Source organism: Aptenodytes forsteri, unplaced genomic scaffold (genome assembly GCF_000699145.1).
Source record: "Aptenodytes forsteri isolate BGI_AS27 unplaced genomic scaffold, ASM69914v1 Scaffold387, whole genome shotgun sequence".
NCBI classification, from domain to species: Eukaryota; Metazoa; Chordata; class Aves; order Sphenisciformes; family Spheniscidae; genus Aptenodytes; species Aptenodytes forsteri.
Genome location: NW_008795368.1, coordinates 1,133,439 through 1,148,438, shown reverse-complemented (window position 1 = coordinate 1,148,438; position 15,000 = coordinate 1,133,439). Strand labels below are relative to the sequence as shown.

Below are 15,000 nucleotides of genomic sequence, written 5' to 3'. Positions count from 1 at the left end.
CCTCCAAAACAAACAAACAAAAACCCAACACAGGATCTTGCTTCTAGATAGACAAAGGATAAAGGAAGAAGAGAGGAACAAAGTATCATGTGGGTATTTTTGTGTAGAATTCTGCTGAAATTTTAAAGAAGTGATTAAGGGGTAGTATTGCTCCATTATGAAATTTCACTTTCCTTTTGAAAGCAAGCTATTGATTTAATTTGGCATCTCCCCAAGCTATATGTTCAGTAGAAATGGCTTCATGACATCTAGAGGAAGGATCTAGTATGGGAAATGTTTTCAAATCAGAGCTTCTTAATAGCATTAAACATCAGCATCCCAATCTTACGAATAATAAATTGAACGTTAAATTGGACAATTCTGATTACTGAACAAAGTGCAATGGAATATTTGTCACAGAAAACAGTCTTATATTTCAGGTGTCATGTGTTTCCTTTTTTGAAAGCAGAATATTTTGAGTTCTACTTCTGAAATGCACAATTACTACAGAAATAGAAATAGGTAGATAAATATGGATGCAATTCTTAAGTATTCAGAGATGAGAACGGTGTGCAAAAAATCAAGTTAAATTCTAAACTAGGCCAGAACATGCAGTCCTTTCCTGTTTGATAAAAGCAAGCAAACTTGAATAGCAGTAAGTTTGAAAAGTTAGTGTGCATAGAGGGAGATGTGAATGTGAAAATGTAATGTGGAAACATAAGTAATGACAAACATTGTGCCTTTTGTTTTAGCTAAAAGCTAAAAGTTAAAATAATTAAAAATACTGGGTTTAGCGGTGCAAGTTGCCTTTAGTTTCAATGGCATACACACTTCAGTAAGTGAATCAACATAAAAACTGCTTTCAATCATACCTCTCTCCCCCTGCTCCTCAAGGGAATTTGCTGTTCTCATTCAAGAAAAAAATCATCTGTCTTACAGGTTGATTAAAATTAACTTTTTTGGAACCTAAAAATAGCAAAGCAAATAATACTGTCTGGAATTAAATCAAGCAACCTTGATCAAACAATTAACTCATCCTCTATTAAATCAATATTTGCTGATGCTAATACTGGAGCTAGTTCCAGTAGTTGGAATTACAGCCACTGATTTAGTGTCTTTATTATTAGTAATTAGGCTGCTATCTTTCCCCAGTACTACTTCTCAAAGCAAATACTTGGCTGACTTGTAGAAACTGGCCTAGATGATACCCTACACTACATGCTCTGCACGCTTCTAAAGATTCTTCATAAGGCTGAAGGCCCTTGCTGATAACGTGACTCCATGGGGGTTGAAACAAGTTCAGGTGCGTGTTGCCACAGCTCAACTTAGATCAACTGTTGTGGAGCCACAGCTTAAGGCTATTTTAGCAAAACAATTCTGATGATGTAAACTCTAACAAAAGCAGGGAGCAAAAGCAGAGAGAGTTCCTGCTGTTGCAATATCAGTATATTCTCTTTGGAATTTTTCTCAAGATATTACTGCAGTGGTGCTTTTGTGGCAGGTTCAGTTCACAAAAGGTTCTTGTCACCCCAGTACCATTCTGTCCCTCCTCAGCAGCCCTTCTAGTAAGGCACTTAACTGTTGCAAATTAGGAATTAATTTGCTCTGATATGCTAACGGGACCACGAAGCTCTCTACTAGGCCTTTATTTATTCTCTTCTCATTTGTTTAATATATTCTTTACTTCTTGGATCTGATTATGTTCTTTTGGCTGTTATGTTCTCCTTAAACAATCTTATATAGGCTGATCTGACGCTTATTCTTGTTTGGGGAAGGATTTTCTTTGGCATGCTGTCAGGTTTGCAGCAGCATCTCAATGTTTGTTTTGGTCCTGAATTAGCTGATCAGAAATTACGTCATCATTCTCCAGATCCTGAAGGATGTTTTGGTTCAGATCTGGCATTATGTAATCCAACATATACCTAATGAACATACGTAACAAATTGGGGATGCAACACAAGATTGCAGTAAAAACAAGTAAAGTTTGATAATGGACCTGCAATGTAAAAATTACTGTACGGCATCAGACTAGACTACCTTAATACTCCCTTCTGACCTTCAAATTTTTTTATATTTCTCTTGAGTCTATGCTTGTTAACAAAAAGTATCCTGCTCCCAAGTACGGGTCCATTATTAGGATTAAATGATGGATTCTTTTCCCTTTGAAAGATAGGCCATAAAGAAAATTGCTATAACGTAAATTATGGAACTGTTACTTTTGTCTATAACCCCCAAACCAGCATCAAGGTAAATGGACAAAATACTCTAAGGAACACAAAACTGTGAGGCTACTGTGTAATTTGGGAGTTTTACTTTTCGTTATTTTGTATGAAAACTAGTATGGGAAATAATGCATTTAATGGCATGAAATGTAGTGATCAGGGAAAAAACATTCTGGGATCACAGTTTGTGAACCCGAAAGTGCTGTTTCTTTTCATTTACATGCGATAACTTTTTTCAGAGTTACTACTAAGAAGGATGTCTATCATTATTCATCTAATAATGCAAGTGCAGTGGTGTTATTTAGTAGTGAATAGGAAAGAGGAAAGGCCACATGACTGTAACAGCCAATATAGGTCACTTGCAAAACTATCAGAACCTGGATGATGTTGAGAGTCTGGCAAATGCTGATCTAAATGCTGATGATAACAATGTTGTCTTTGCAGATATCTTAATATTGTTTGTTTTGGCTACCTATGATGTGAGGACTTTTTTTGAGATAGGTAGCTTTCTTCTCTGTACTACTGTCTTTATTAGCAGTCATCCAGATCTACAAGGCAGCTTATCTGTTTCTGTTATGTACTTGAAATGAAGTACCAATATATAGCTTTTTTAGGATATTCTATATGGATAAGCCCACACAGAATCTTTAAAAATATTTTTAATTTAACTTATTCTTATAAGAATCATTATACGTTATAGCTAAATTCAGCATTTCCGAGATGCATTTTTTTTTGCAGTGGTTAAGAGCCTTTTTTTATAAAAATGTGTATTATCTTATAGGGCTGCAGCGTTCAGGGGTGTTTTTTTGTTATCGATGGTGTAACTTTTTACTGCAATAGAACAAGGTTAACACAATCACTTGGTTTAATTGCAGATTGGCCAAAGAAAAAGTTATGTATGAAAAAGAAGCAAAACAGCAAGAAGAAAAGATTGAGAAAATGAAAGCTGAAGCATGTGATGATTATGGAATTAAGAAACAGGTAAACTGTCCTGAAACTTGTTTTATAAAATCCTTCTTTGCTTTCATTTAATCATAGTCATCCTTAAGTAGAAGAATCTCCTGTACATTTTTCCAGACTCCTGTTATATAAGTACTAGGCTAAAATCCTGTCAATTATAAAAGTCATAATAAGCATTTGTAGAAACTTCCTTTACTCCAGAACTGTTAAATTCTAAGGAGACTGCATGTGGATTACTTAGCACTTGGTGTCAGGATGGCTATCACTCACTAACAGCGTGTATGAGGCCATCACGAACTCTTTCTCAGAAATACCAAGAACCTGAAAATACACGGTCTGGATGCATTTAGGTAAACTAAGTGCTTGCCGGTAAGTGCAAATGTTACAGTGAAGTGAGAATGCTTCATAGTTAGTGTGAAGATGAAACATTTCAACTGTTGAGTATACTAGAGTATACTCTTTGCTAAAATCACAGACCTCAAAGAGAGAGAGCAATGGGTATGCAGCTGCTCCTAGCAGCTGCTGGAGTTTGTAGTGAAGTCACTAACTAGCAAAGTGCATGCTGTAGTTTCATCTGCTCAAGAGTATGGTTTAGTGTCACTATTAAAATATGATTAAGTCTTTCTTGGAAGGTTCTCCAGAAAGGACAGTGGTTGCAGACAGTTGGTACATGCCCTTTTGGAAGGAGAAGGAGTGTCAAGTTTCCTTCTCACTGAGAAGAGGCCTGGGTTTGGGAGATACGTGTTTATTCTTTACAGAAGTGTGGCATGTCTGTGTTTAACTGTGGCCTTTATATTCTTTCAACTAAATATGTTGTATTTTAACTCTGTTTTTTTCCCAAGCATTTCCCAGATGTTTTCTCTTAAATCTTCACAGAAACTGAAACTGTAAATTAAAATTATTTTCACTTGTTTCAATAGTCTGGTGGCCTCATGTTATAAAACCTAACCTACTGTTCTCCCATCTTCATTTTTAAACAATGGAAGAATAAGTTAAACAAAACTCAAATATAAAAATTAATGAAAACAAGGTAGGAGAAAGCCCTTTTAGAACAAGCTAAACCAACTTTTTCAGTAAGTTCAGTTTTCAGTTCATGTGTAGATGTCCTGCCTTGCTTTCATTATGCCATGGGAAAGAAATACAAATAAAGAATTTGTGTACAAATAAAGAATTGTATTTATAGAGCTGAGCTGTCTTCTGCCTCACCAGGGACTGAGACTCTAAGATCCTACAAAACAGTAGTCTTTCTGAAGATCCGCTGGTGCTAACAAGAACTAATGAATGCAATTCCCATTTTTAGTGTCCCCCATTCATCAGATTATTTGACTGCACCGTGATATTTCCGCAGTGACCTGCAAGATACCATCAAAGTCAAAAAACAGCACAGGCTGTGAACTTCTGCTGTGAAATGAAATGTTACACACTACTCGAGGTATTCTCAGAGACCAATGACAAAAGCCTTCACAGAGAATAGTCTCGATTCATTCAGGAATTGCCTGATCCGCTTTGAAAGCAATCAGTTCCTCCAATGACATCTTCACTACTTGTTCTTTTAGTGCACTTTGCATTCTGGAAGTTGTTAATATTTTAGGTTATGAAGAATTTGGAGGCTCAGAAAGAATGCGCACACTTTTCATAGGATCAAATCTGTTACTCTAAAGAAAATTATATAATACCAGGAGAGTTTGCTCAGAACCATGCTTTGGCTAGAGCTAATACTTCGAGACGTTCTTCAGGAAAAATATCTGTAGTTACACATTTTAAGAATTGCTTTTAGTTAATAATTCCTAATCTGAATAATTGTATTTATTTAAAAATATGGTTGTAGTTTTTATTTCAGTAATGAAAAGTAACATTTGGGGGATGGGAATGAATTCAATCATTTGAAACTAGGAGAGTAATTTTAACTTATTTTATCTGAGGTATCAGCTAAATCAGGTATGTATATACAGATTAATCCAGAGTTGAGGGAGGGAAGCTTAAAAGCATTACTTACCTCTTACTGTACTACTGTTCTCATTTAGCTTTCTAGTTACAACTCTGCAGTAGAACATACGATTTAACAGTACAGAAGTGACTACAGAAGATTTTACTTTAAAATTAATAATGCCATTCCTACAGCATATGTAGACTTTAGGGTGTGTCTGGTCTGTAAGGAGGGATCAGTCCCTTTGTAGAACAATAGTTAGGGTTTGACTCAGTATTTTCTCCTAACTTGTTATGCAGTGGGGCAGCTTGTGGTTCCTGTGAACTCAAGTGATCTCTACCTGAGGCAGTGACCAACTAGGGTAGTTGGCAGTTGTTAGATACCAGCCTTCACCTGTACTGTCCAGAAAGACTTATTTAATAAGGAGCAGATTCAATATCAGAGAAACAAAAAGGACAGTCTTCTCGCACTGCTAGTTTATGCTGACCAAGATTATAACTTGAAGACCCCACTGTAGAGCGCGAGAAGATTTTGTTATGGTAACCCAGGATAGTACCCTTCCTCCCATCTGAATATGTAGAGTCCCAACCATGTTTTATCTTGTTGTCACGGTAACCCAGGATAGTTTGCTTCCTCCCTCATCTGCCCCCACCTTTGCAAGGGCATGAGTGTGATGGTGGATCTCGGAATTCAGACAACAGCACCTGTAGTGCATCAGCGAGTTCACTAATGAGCAAAACAGGCCATTGCATATGTATATGTTAATCAGCACAAGTTTTATTATCCACCACTGTAGCGCTGTCCTTTGAGCTTCACCTCCGAGCAGGGCTCCACTGCGTTGGGTCCCCATTTTGATTAGCATCAGTGTCCCGGGGCTCCCGTTGTGGTAGCACTATGCTTTCAATGAAGCCAGAGCTTTCACTTGCTGAATGTTGTGCCTTATCCCTGAGGGATCTGCACCTGCTTTTCACTCGTAACACCTGTATATTACCATTGTCCCGGGTGCATGTTGTATTCACACTACTTGCTGTGTCTCAACTCGGGTACTTCAGCTGAATCCAAGCTGGGCGAGAACTACTTGTGGTAGGTTGTATATCACAGGGAAAGAATCTCTAGCATTATGGGGCAAGGAAGCCCTTCCTTTTCCATCACTTACAGCTTATTTAAAAAAAAAAAAAAACAAACACCACTCTGCTATCATCTGCTTTTGTCTACAAAAGGCAGATGAGATGTTTAGAATTTAGGGGAAAGCTTGTAACAATTCATTTGAGCCAAATTGGCAGGAAAAACATAATAAATGAAGAGCAGTATTTGGGGGGAAAAAAAAAAGGCTATGAAAGAAAAATTTGTGTATGTTTTTGTATCTGCAAATCACACTATCTTCAACCATGAGACTTGTAGGAAAAAGGGTTATTAACTACTTTAATAAAATACTAGATTGAAAACAATCTTATTATAAATGGAACTATTGTATATAAAATTTATCAGGTTTGTAGAAATTAGGAAAAAATATTAAAAGACTTTTGATGTATTCCACCAGGTGTAAATTCTGCATATAGTTTCTGTAGAGGGTCATGAGGAACCCTGAGTGGTAGCAGCATGTAGTGCAATTGTAACTCCATGTGCATTTTTTCGCAATGAAGCCTTAGTTTCTACACAGTTGTAATGGTTCTCATATTAAGACTTTACACAGAGCTTTATAATACTTTATCTGTAATAGAAACTTTTCACACTGTAATCACTCACGAGTGCAGACTAGTGATAGGAACCAGTAGTTTTCTGTATTTCTGTCGTTGATGTGTCTCGTACATAAATAAACATAGTTTCTCATTTAATGCTTTTATCTTGAGGCTTGTGAGTGTGGGAAAAGCCTGAGGTATCTATTCCTTGTTTCTTCTCAGTGGGATTGTAGATACACTCTGGAATTTAACTGCCAGCATTTTTACTGATAAATGATAAATTTCCACTTTTAAAAAGTTATCCTACAGTTCCAAATTACTTCTTGTGTAATGTCATTTCCAGATGAATTAAAAATCCAATGGACTTAACATAGAATATAATATCTGCATGCCAAAGAGTACATAAAAGTGCATATAGTACATATTGCTAATACACAGGTTTTTTTACAAATATTAATGAAAACAGCAATATTTCTATTGCTTTGTTGAGTGAACAGCAGAGTATCTCCTGAAACAGCTAAAAAGAAATACATTTGGAAACAATGTGTATTGTTTCGGAAAATTATTGTGGACAGTGAGGATTTGCTGCTAATCTTGTTACTGGAGGAGTTCTCGCTGAAGGGAACATTGTAATGTTCTGTAACTTTTTCATTTTCAAACGTCTATTTAGCCTCAAAGAAATACTCTGGTTAGCTCAGCTACATTTTTAGCTCTTTCCACCCCACACCCGATGGTTCAAACAAAGTTTCATTCTTCTCACCAATCAAGTACAGTTAAGATTAGATGAAACATACAGTTGCACTTCAGTCTGATTATTTTCATAAGGGTTTTTTTGGGTTTGTTTTTTTCTAATAATAGATGATCTTTGCTTAATAATCTGAACTCTAGCTTCAGTTGCTTAGGTAAAGAGGCAGTGGAAATGCTAATGAAGAATCTAATGCTCCCCCTTATGTATTTGGACAGTATCCTTAACAAGCACAGTTTGTTTCCTGAAAAGCTAGCAACTTGGAATTCTCTGTACTAACTACAGAATAATATTCCTAACATACAAATGGTATTAAAAATGCTTTCAAACTTTGGTTTTATTGCCTAATGTGCTTTCTGAAAGAGACCAACTGATGAAAAATCATTACTGTGATCTTCCTTTTTCCCTCCTGTTTTCCTTTTTATCTAGGCAGGTGTAAATACCTTTTGGATTCCACACTTTATGCTGAAGATTAAAGGCATTCATGCAGTATTTGGAATAAGTTAGTATGGCAACATTCCCATGGTAGAAAAGATCTGCCACCAAGATGGGATATGATTCATTTCTTCTTCAGTTGGGCTCACTTTTCCTGTGCTCTAGAGGGAGGGAAAAAATCGGGACTTGACTTTTCTGCCTTCTGTCTGTTTAGGGAACTTCCCATGTCTGTTCTGCTTCCAATTTTAGCACAAATATTTCCCCAGGCATTTCATCTCCACAAAACAGATGAGGGATTCCTCCCAAACTTTGAAGCTTATTCTAAAACATCTCCTAACCAGCCTGCTACCTTTTAGCAAAGCATGCATTACATTAAGCATGGATTCAGGATCTCTATCTTAATAAACAACCAAAAAACCCAAAGAAACCTCAACCCTCTCAACCTCTCCCCCAAGCTTAACCTCCCCCACAAAAAACTGGGCGGAGGGGAGGGCAGAGGGAAAATTTGGCTATTTGTTCAAACAAGATTGAGCCATTCTTGTTGGGAAAGCAAGTCATTCTTTTGTCAGTGTTTTCTGTATGCCACTCCCAAAGAAACCTTGTTGTTCAGATGTTTACCACCTCTCACTTGTTTACAGGGTGAGGTTTATACTCGCATCAGCATGGATCTGTTCAGGTAGAATTTTGAGTTGCTGGAAGGAAATATGCTGCCTGATGATTAAATAACAACTTTCTGTAATGGATAATTCCATTACCAATCTTCTAAGTTAATTTAAAAGGAGCAATATCTGTAATTTATGATACAGCATATTTAATTAAAAACTTTTTCAGTGGAGGACATGGAGTTTTGCTTCTGTCCTCTGAAAAGATCTCCATTTTTTAGCTTCAAGTCATGTGGTGTTCTCCTTCCACCCCCCACCGCTGACAATGAAGAAAACCTGACACTTGTACACTAGTGGAAAACAGCCAGTGACAAACTGTTTTCCAAAAAGACAAAAGGAACCTTTCTGCCTTTTATGTCCTAAAGTGATCTGCTTTAGAAGAACCAGGACTGGCCCTCACCTGAGAGGAGCTGCAGAGAAAGCTCATTTGAAATACTGAGGCATCAGATCTCTAGAGGGTCTTCTCCTCCTCCAGCTTTCTTGCTACAAATGGTAGGTGGTTTGTGGTTGATACATGGTCATTTCAGTTCTTGAAATGCTCAAGCACTATAGAAACAAAACAATGTTCTCTAATTCTTTACAGCAAGCTTTTCTTCATGGTCTTTCAGAAGTGTTTTGATCAATGTATTTGACAACTCACCTACATCGGACTGCAGTGTGCTCTTGTATCCTGTATTCATGGATAGCTCAAGCTTCTTTTGGGCCTGCTACGTGAAAATAAGACAAGTTGCTTCTAAAGAAATAGAACTAATAAAACTTAGTTTCCTACAGTTTTTGTGTACATTTGGGTTTTTTTCCCTCCATATTACCTTAATGCTGTATCTCCTCTGAGTTCCTGCCTTCCCTGTGCCCAGCTTTCTCCTACATCACCTATACTGTCCCTGCGGCACCACCCTGGCCCAGTACCTTGTGCCTTTATATTCCCTGATTACCAGTGAGGCAAGAAGTAATACCATGCTGTGGATTTAAGTTACAAATATGTTGATTAGCCAACCAGTAGCCTTAGCATGACTGTTTAGTTTGTGCTACAGTCTTTTCCTTAGGATTATTAATTTTGGAACCGTTGATGTTCATGATTCTTAGAGATGTCCTTTTTTCTTTTGGGTCTCTGTCCTTCTATCAGCTATGGCTGGAATTAGTCAATGGATTCCAAGTGTGTTACAAAGTTTCTGATGAAAAGTAGTTCAAACAAGTAACACTTTTCTTAGCAAACTGAATTATTTGCATGTTTTTTTCTTTTCCTCCCTACCATCTTTGAGCAGATCCATGCTGTTATGATTACCTGTGCAACAGTCAAAGGGCAAGTCATTATAAGGCAGTATTTAAAAGCATGAATATATATTCATGTCTGTGTATATAATTCATACGTATATGACTCATTCATGTTTCTCTTTTTTTTAGCCTATATCTTTTGTGTTTAGAACACCACTCCTGCCATATAAAACAATATTGTCACTATACCCTGTGACCCAGTAGTTTATTAGGCTCTCCTTCTAAGATCAAGGAAAGACAGAAAGCCCTATGGAGGTTTTCTTGTTGTTTTCAAATTATTTGTGGATCTGCGTATTTCTAAATCTCCTGGTTAGACATGGGTCAGCTGGAAAAAAAAAACCAAACCAAACTGCTTCCATCTTCTTGAAGCTGATAAAACTGTTGTTCCATTATACAATACATGTCAGGCTGAGCAAAATTGCTTCCTGTTGCAGAATACTTGGTATCAACACTCATAAGCAGTAATGTTTATTTGTATTCTCAAATTATCAAAAATTTGTTTCAGTGTAAGTGCTTGGGTGATCCAAAAAGTAGAGAATCTGCCTCATGAGCAGCTCTGATCTGCCTAAAGTTGAAATAGTAGCTTTGAACTTTCATTGTATGACCTGCTAAAAATCAAAGTTGCTTATGTTTAAAGCCTTGGGCATTACCTCCTCAGCTATTTCTCATAGAGTTGTGTTTGGCCTTTGTGCTTATTTTGAATGTGTGAAGTAATTGTCTGATTTTAGTTATGGTGCCCCTCCACTTAAGCAACTGGTAGGTGGATCTGTGTCTTTGCATCTATTTTGTTTTATCTGTCACTGCAATCTTGAATTTATGGAAAACAGATGGAAGGCTATTGATGGTGCATTAGGCACACCAGTTCTTTGACATCTGATCCAATTTACAAAAAATCCACATCACATTTAGTAAATATGCTATGTACACCCCAACAGTTAGAGAGCTCCATCACACCTGAGGAACCTGCTTTCTTTTGAAAGATGCCAGACATCTGCTCCCTTAGTAGAAACACCTTCAATCCTGAAAGACAACTGACTAGAAATGTGGCTGGTTGGAAAGATTTGTTTAACTGCCTTTTTCAGTACACTCAAAGGAAAGGGGACATCATCCTCACTGTAGCCACAATAGCTCTTTCGGTCCTATGTGCACTTATTGACAACAAATTCAGTTTGCTTCTCCCTGTACGTATTTTTGTGCTTCATTGCATTTGTCTTAACACTATTTAGATGCACTTTAGTTACTCCAGTTTTTTAATACTTCTGTTTGGCATTGTAATTCACAGAAACCTTGCAGATATTTATGGTTCTTTGCAAAGTTAGATCAGTTTCATGTAACAACTTCCTCTGTGACCTGCTTATAATTTGAACTCCTTAGAGTTCAGTCAGAAAGTTTGATAGAATTTTTATAGAATTTGGAGAGCAAACGCTTCAAAACTTCCAGTCCTAAAGCTTATGTCATTATGTAAGCTTTTGACTTTGCTTTATTGTATACATTTGTAACAGTAAATGGTCTATCTGGGATTATCAGCATTACCTGAAAAAATGTGTTTTATGCAGAAGTTATCAAAGTTTGCATAGGTAGTTTGGTAATCAACTAACAATATTGGTTCCACAAAATTCCTGTTCCAATCTCCAACTGTTTGCATCTACTGAATATAGTTTGAGGATTTATCATTCTTCTGGTTTTTATTTATTATTGCATTAACTGCAGGCAAATCTAAATAAAACTCGGGTACCCCTTTGGATCTCAGTCAAATTCTGTTTTGAACAGAGTGATTGGGGTAGTTTTGTTCTTTTCTTACAGCAGCCAGGACTACAGCTTACAGATTCTAGATTTACATGCCTTCCCAGGTTGCTTATTGAGTGGCATATATCAAATAAGTTACTACTTTTCATATCATCTACCACCTTTACAATACAGAAGTATTTAGCAATACTGGCCCAAGGAAGTAATTACTGGATATTTTCACTCCTGTAGGTATTCTTGTTATGACAAATTTCTATTACATAAAGCAGAAGGCATCATCTCATGCAGTTTATGGCACACCTCATTCTATGGAAGTTATAAACCTTTATTTATTCATTCACTGCTGAAAGTGTGATATGCAGAGTTCCTAGTCTTATTTTTAATATAATCCAACACTGAATGCTTAAAAGAAAAGTGATAATACCCATAAGAACTAGAACTTAGGGATGCTTAACTTTTTTTTTTTTAAACATTTATCTCCCATCTTTGCTTCATTAAAGTATACAGGTTTTGCCCTAGATTCTCTGGAAGAAAATTAGAAACAAAGTTTTTAAAGTCTTTCTCTCAAAAATGACTTGAACTAAGAACTTAAATATATGACACTTAAAAACATGGTGATAATGTCTTACTACATAAGGCCTCCCTGTATGCATAAATACCTTCTTAGCTATAGCTTATCTTCCCTTTTACAATGACCCTTCAGTACAGCAGCATTAACACTGAAAAGAGAATACAACATAGGAATGACAGAATGAGGGAAGCCATTTAAAGGGAACACCTTCTGTTGCAGGTTATCCTGAATGCAGAAGAGGTTTCATATTTAAATATCTAACAGATTTTCATTTCTAAATAGATTTAACATTACTGAACAACTCTGCACACCTTTTCTTCTCAGTGGTTGGATTTCAGATCCAGAAATGTTCCATGAAATAAATGTTCCCTTGTTTAAATCTGAAGTTGTTTTCTGTAGGAGGAGGCAGGACGTTCAGATTCAGTGGGGTGCCAGTTTAGTAATTTTGTTCAAAGTGCATGGTGAGAATAATCTTTCTCCTAAAATGAAGCACAAGGATAAGTAATAACTTTTTATGCATGATAAGCATCAAAAATATGAGCCTGCTGATCTTTGCTTTTCATTTTTCTTTACCTTTGTATTTCAGTCAGAGCCTCCTGCAGTGTGCACACAATGTGATCAATAACTCAATAACTTTTTTCATGCAGTAATTATCTCTGTGTGGTATTATCTGAACGCTGTTTTTCTTTATTACCCAAAAGATGCAGGAGATATTTATATAACCAGCTGATCCCATTTTGGATGAAGCTGCTTCACGACAGCAGGAGAAAGTTTGTTTTAAATAGCCTTTTTAACAAATGCTGTATGGAAAGCTTACCCAGCGGTACTTTTTTCTAAGGGAAAAATTATTCTAAATACTCTTTTGCACTTAATACTTTATGTTTAATTAAGCACAAAGTAAATGGAAGTGTCCAGCAAATTAACAGAGTTTTAAGCAATTATGTTGAGTGTCTTTTAATAAAAAAGCCTATTCAAAAAATAGGTACAACTGTTCCAAAGTTCCTAGATAATGACTGGACTACTGATTTTTCAGAGTAAAGACTTATCTTAAAAAATAACGTTCCTATCTGGAATACACTGTCATTTCATTGGCTTCTAATTTTCACAGATCGAGATCTTACAAGAGTCACGAATGATGATTCCAGACTGCCAGCGCAGATTAGAAGTTGCACATGCAGATCTTGCTCAACTACTAGTAAGTATAGCACCATAACCCACTGATCAAGAAATGCTGCTGTTCCTTGATGAACTTGGATAAACATGCTTGTCTGCAGTGCAATTGCAACTTATTAGAACTGGATGAAGAATTACTTTTTATAGGTCCCAAAACTAGCATCCTATAACATGTCAATATTTCATTTTAGATAACTGTCTTTGTAGACTTGGTCTTCAGTCTATGAAAACTGCGTGTGTTAGAATATTAGAAGCTGTCTTTAAGGGAATGTACACTCAACATACACTTAAATACTGAACTGCTAGAATGGACTCTGAATTCCCGTGCTAGTTATATGATCAGAAAAAATAGTTCACCCATGTTAGGTAGTTTTTCAGATAGTGCAGATATATATAATGTGCTTGTAGTGAACTGAAATAGTAAAAATACTTTGCTCACTACTTTTACTGTGCTATGGACAAGAAACAAGACAGCTGAGAAACAGTCCTTGCTGAGTACTGCTTATGATTTATTAGTGAGGTGAGCACTAGTCCCACATTTTTAAGATATGAATACCTGCAGGAATAAATAGTATCTTGTACAAATAGATTCAGTGAAACTATACTAAGTTTGGAGATCATCATGCTTATTTTAAAAGCTGCCTTCTCATCAAGAATTCAGCTACACATGTAAAAGCTACTGTGAGGCTAAAAATACGTATCCCAAATTAAGCCCCAGACACATCTTATTGGCTAAAATGCAAATCCTTTCTCAAAGGAAAACCCAAGGTGTCTTATCCTCAGGTAGTATGCCTCTACTGTTTTCCAAAATAAATGCTCAGTACCTGGCAGGATTTAGGGTCCGTTTGTCATTCAACTAGTTACTTGACAGTTAGCTGGTCTAGATTTCAGTGGCATGCAGAAGTGGTGCTATTGATCCATACAGTGTACTGTACAAACTTAAAACAAGGAATAGGGGGAATTACTATTGTTGTTAAGAATTTGGAAGTCTTTAAGGGTTGCTTTCTGTGCTTAGCTCACCTTCAGCACTTTTATTAAAATCAACTGTATAGTAGTATGTTTTTTCAGTTGTCAATCTGCTTAAGCTTTTTCCTAATGGTACTCTTGTTCTGACATCTGTTATTTGTTCCAGTTATGCTGTCCTTGGTTTTAAATATTTAACAGAATAAAAGTAGATTTGACCTCTGCATACCTACACATGACAGTCATTATCCTGGACCTTAAGTAGGACAAAAGAAATTACCTGGGCTTTGCATCACGTAGAACTAGTCTTTTCAATAATGATATAGCCCTTGTTTCACAGAATCATCGAATGGTTTGGGCTGGAAGGGACCTCTAAAGGTCATCTAGTCCAACCCCCCTGCAATGACCAGGGACATCTTCAACTAGATCAGGTTGCTCAGAGCCCCGTCCAACCTGACCTTGAATGTTTCCAGGGGTGGGGCATCCACCACCTCTCTGGGCAACCTGTGCCAGTGCTTCACCACCCTCAGCGTAAAAAATTTCTTCCTTATATCTAGTCTAAATCTACCCTCTTTTAGGTTAAAGCCATTCCCCCTTGTCCTGTTGCAACAGGCCCTGCTAAAAAGTCTGTCCCCATCTTTCTTATAAGCCCCCTTTAAGTACTGA

The 15,000-nt window shown here is 36.7% G+C and overlaps 1 protein-coding gene across 2 annotated transcripts in view; it reads left to right on the top strand.

Moving 5' to 3' along the window:
* TBCA (tubulin folding cofactor A) overlaps positions 1 to 15,000 on the top strand; it is a 32,318-nt gene that overhangs the window by 14,750 nt on the left and 2,568 nt on the right. For both annotated transcript variants that reach the window (XM_009280298.2, XM_009280297.2), the window contains exons 2-3: positions 3,077 to 3,182; positions 13,307 to 13,393. In XM_009280298.2, coding sequence (XP_009278573.1) covers positions 3,096 to 3,182; positions 13,307 to 13,393 — 174 coding nt within the window. In that variant the 5' untranslated portion in view covers positions 3,077 to 3,095. The remainder of the gene's footprint in view (positions 1 to 3,076; positions 3,183 to 13,306; positions 13,394 to 15,000) is intronic.